This window comes from Etheostoma spectabile, unplaced genomic scaffold (genome assembly GCF_008692095.1).
Source record: "Etheostoma spectabile isolate EspeVRDwgs_2016 unplaced genomic scaffold, UIUC_Espe_1.0 scaffold431, whole genome shotgun sequence".
Taxonomy (NCBI): Eukaryota; Metazoa; Chordata; class Actinopteri; order Perciformes; family Percidae; genus Etheostoma; species Etheostoma spectabile.
The window spans coordinates 68,895-72,948 of record NW_022605607.1 but is presented as its reverse complement, the minus strand read 5'-3'; the positions used below and the strand labels follow the sequence as shown (position 1 = coordinate 72,948).

General features: G+C 46.6%; 1 protein-coding gene across 1 annotated transcript in view; it reads left to right on the top strand.

Moving 5' to 3' along the window:
* Nucleotides 1–25: 25 nt before the first annotated feature.
* The window catches only part of gatd3l (glutamine amidotransferase class 1 domain containing 3, like), a gene marked incomplete at its 3' end in the record, with an annotated part of 8,024 nt that continues 3,995 nt past the window's right edge, over nt 26–4,054 (top strand). The window contains 6 exon segments of the mRNA XM_032511663.1: nt 26–672; nt 718–818; nt 1,969–2,021; nt 2,098–2,211; nt 3,151–3,282; nt 3,902–3,994. Coding sequence (XP_032367554.1) covers nt 657–672; nt 718–818; nt 1,969–2,021; nt 2,098–2,211; nt 3,151–3,282; nt 3,902–3,994 — 509 coding nt within the window.

Genomic DNA, 4,054 nt, shown 5'->3' with positions numbered 1-4,054 from the left:
CACACACACACACACACACACACACACACACACACACACACACACACACTCTCTGAGATCTCTCCATTAGTTAACGTAGAGGACACGAGCATGTGTGTGTAGTTCAGGCCTGTGTGTAATGTGTGTAATAACAAGAGTGTAAATTGTAATTTCCCCTTGTGGAATTAATAATGTACACATTATTATTATTATTATTTATTATTACAGTCCAAATGTTGTGGTGGCATCTGGACTGGAAACCAAGATGAACATAAATGAAGAGTGTTGTGCAGAAACCATACGTCAACTTTAAAACTTTACTAAAAACTTTTTATTTTTGCATATTTTTCTGCAGGTTTCTCCATCTGAAGAGTTCCACGGTTAAAGTGCTAAATGTTTAGATTACTCTCCACGGCTCAGGGGCCATTTGTTGCCAAATGACTTTAGTTAATCAGATGAAGAATCAGGGTATTAAAAGAGGAGGGTGTCCGGCGGGGGGGACAGGGCAGCCGAGGAAAAGGAGCCGTGGCTTTTCTTAGAAAATAGCTTACGCTGGAACGTCACAAGGTCCCACTCTGCCGGTATAAAACCCACACGGTGACATGTTACCACCACTCAAAGTCTTTCCCAGGCTCGGTACCAGAGGGTCTGCAGACACCGGGAGGTGAAGAAGAGTCATGATGGCCTCCAGGACTCTGGCATCCAGGACTCTGGCCTCCAGGACTCTGGCGTCCCGGGCTCTGCTGTCCAAGCAAACGCTGGCGCTTCTGTCTCGCCAGCCCGCCTGCTTCCTGCACCACGGGGACTACGGCAACTGGGGGAATACCAATATCGCAGTGGTGAGTGTTTTGGGTAGATGTAGTCTAGTGTGGTCTAGACCTGCTCTATCTGTAAATTATAGAGCGGTCTAGACCTGCTCTATCTGTAAATTATAGAGAGGTCTAGACCTGCTCTATCTGTAAATTATAGAGCGGTCTAGACCTGCTCTATCTGTAAATTATAGAGCGGTCTAGACCTGCTCTATCTGTAAATTATAGAGCGGTCTAGACCTGCTCTATCTGTAAATTATAGAGCGGTCTAGACCTGCTCTATCTGTAAATTATAGAGCGGTCTAGACCTGCTCTATCTGTAAATTATAGAGCGGTCTAGACCTGCTCTATCTGTAAATTATAGAGCGGTCTAGACCTGCTCTATCTGTAAATTATAGAGAGGTCTAGACCTGCTCTATCTGTAAATTATAGAGTGGTCTTTTTTTTTTATCTGCCATTATAAATGCTGATACCGATAGTTCTGGGAATGCCTAATATCGGCCCACCAAATGTATCGGTCGGGCTGTGATGTGACTTGTTGAAGAATGGGTCCAATATTTATTTTGACAACTACGGGGCGAAAGAATCGTTCATAACCTGTGTTCACATCTCCCGTTGGAATCAAACGCTCAGAGACAGTAAGCTACTGTGAGTTGGGGCGTCTCGGGTCTAAACTGTCTCCGGGTAAACGTACGTCCCCGCCCCAGAGCGTCCAACGTGACACCAAGCGTCCCAACCAAGTCTCCTTTAGCGTCAATAACGACGCCAGAGCCACAACCCAGAGCGTCGGGGTTTTACGCGACGGGAGTGAGAATGTGTCGCGGGAGCACCTGACATTCTGGAGAGAGGCCAAAGATTATTTCCTGTCTAATTCGTTTTTTTGGGGGGGGGGCATTTCTGCCTTTAATCATCAGGACAGCTTAGACATGAAAGGGGAGAGAGAGGGGGAAGACATGCAGGAAACGCCAAGTTCGGTTCTGCGTCAAGAAACAAGCCTCTAAAATATGGGCGCGTGCTCTGCCAACTGGGCCACCCGGGCGCCCTTTCCTCAGGCAGTGGGTTCCACAGCCTGGGTTCCACAGTCTGGGTTCCACAGCCTGGGTTCCACAGCCTGAAATGAAATGAAATGTATTTATTATTTTGGGCTTTGTTGTGATTTGTGAATCAAAATGTGGTCCAGGTTTTCTCCGGATGCGGCTGGTGGGACGGGACGGACGTCCACGAGGGAGTTTAGTAAGTATCAGAGTTTGACATCGTTGCAGGAGCATTAGCCCACGCAGAGACGATAACCCGCCCGCTCTGTGTCCAGCACCATGTACCACCTGAGCCGCAACGGCGCTCGCTTCCAGATGTTTGCTCCAAACCAGCAGCAGATGCACGTGGTGGACCACATGAGGAAGCAGCCCGGCTCCGGGGAGAACCGGTGGGCCACTAGTTTGTCCTGGAATACTTTATCTTTTAACCCTCATGTTGTCCTCATGTTGTCCCCATGTTGTCCCCATGTTGTCCTCATGTTGTCCTCATGTTGTCCCCATGTTGTCCTCATGTTGTCCTCATGTTGTCCCCATGTTGTCCCCATGTTGTCCTCATGTTGTCCTCATGTTGTCCCCATGTTGTCCTCATGTTGTCCTCATGTTGTCCCCATGTTGTCCCCATGTTGTCCTCATGTTGTCCCCATGTTGTCCCCATGTTGTCCCCATGTTGTCCTCATGTTGTCCCCATGTTGTCCCCATGTTGTCCTCATGTTGTCCTCATGTTGTCCTCATGTTGTCCTCATGTTGTCCTATATCAATGTTCTTTTTAATTCCCCAAAATAACATGATTGATTCCACACAACGCTCTTTGCCAAGTACAAATCTCTACTTGAGTTTCCTTTATCTTCATGACTATTTCCTTTGTAGATTATCACTGAAGCGTGAAAAAAATGAAAACATATCTTATATTCTAGTTTCTTCAAAAGTACCCCCCCTTTGCTTTTTTTATAGTTCTGCAAACCCTTGGTGTTCTCTCAATGAGCTTCATGAGGTGGTCCCTGAAATGGTTTCCCTGGCCAGGTGGGCCTTGTCAGGGTTCATTAGTGGGATTTATTGCTTTATTAATGGGGTTACTTTGAAGAAACTAGAATATAAGACATGTTTTCAGTTATTTCACACTTTGTTGTTAATTACATAATTCCTCATGTGTTCATTCATAGTTCTGATGCTTCAGTGATAATCTACAATGGAAATAGTCCTGAAGATAAAGGATCTCATTGAATGAAAAGGCGTGTCCAAACCTTTTGGCCTGTACTGTACATGTTGTTTAGACATGACCTGATTAATTCCATAATGTAGTATTTATGATTATTTATGGCCGTCACTAGGAACATGATGATGGAGGCGGCTCGCTTCAGCCACGGCCAGGGCGTGACGCAGATGCAGGACCTGTCCAAGCTCGACGCCAACAGCTTCGACGCCGTCATCTTCCCCGGAGGCCACGGCGTCGCCAAGAACCTGTGAGCAAGAGACGGGGCGACGTTCCCCCGTTTCCACCATTTCTTCCCATAATTAGGCTCTATATAGATACCCCTGCATGGATGATAACTAACGTTAGCCCTGCAGATATCTAGATACCCCTGCAGAGATGATAACTAACATTAGCCCTGCAGATATCTAGATACCCCTGCAGAGATGATAACTAAGGTTAGCCCTGCAGATATCTAGATACCCCTGCAGAGATGATAACTAAGGTTAGCCCTGCAGATATCTAGATACCCCTGCAGAGATCACTAACGTTAGCCCTGCAGATATCTAGATACCCCTGCAGAGATCACTAACGTTAGCCCTGCAGATATCTAGATACCCCTGCAGAGATCACTAACGTTAGCCCTGCAGATATCTAGATACCCCTGCAGAGATCACTAACGTTAGCCCTGCAGATATCTAGATACCCCTGCAGACATCTAGATTTTTAGGGGTATTAAGGCGGGTATGAGCACTGTAGTTTCCATTTTTATGGATGAAATAAACCAACGCAGCCTCCGGAGGCTGCAGCCTCTGAATCGGGACGAGTCATCCCTCTAAGACTGTGAGGTGAAGAAGATGGAGCACTAATGCTGGTTTTTGACTCTTCAGATCTTCTTTTGTGAAGGACGGCAAAGACTTGAAGCTGCACAGCGACGTGGAGCGGGTTCTCAAAGACTTCCACCGCTCACGCAAGCCCATCGGGTACGTACGGAATTCAATGGGTATAGAAGCAAAACTGGGAAACTATCATCTATCATTTAT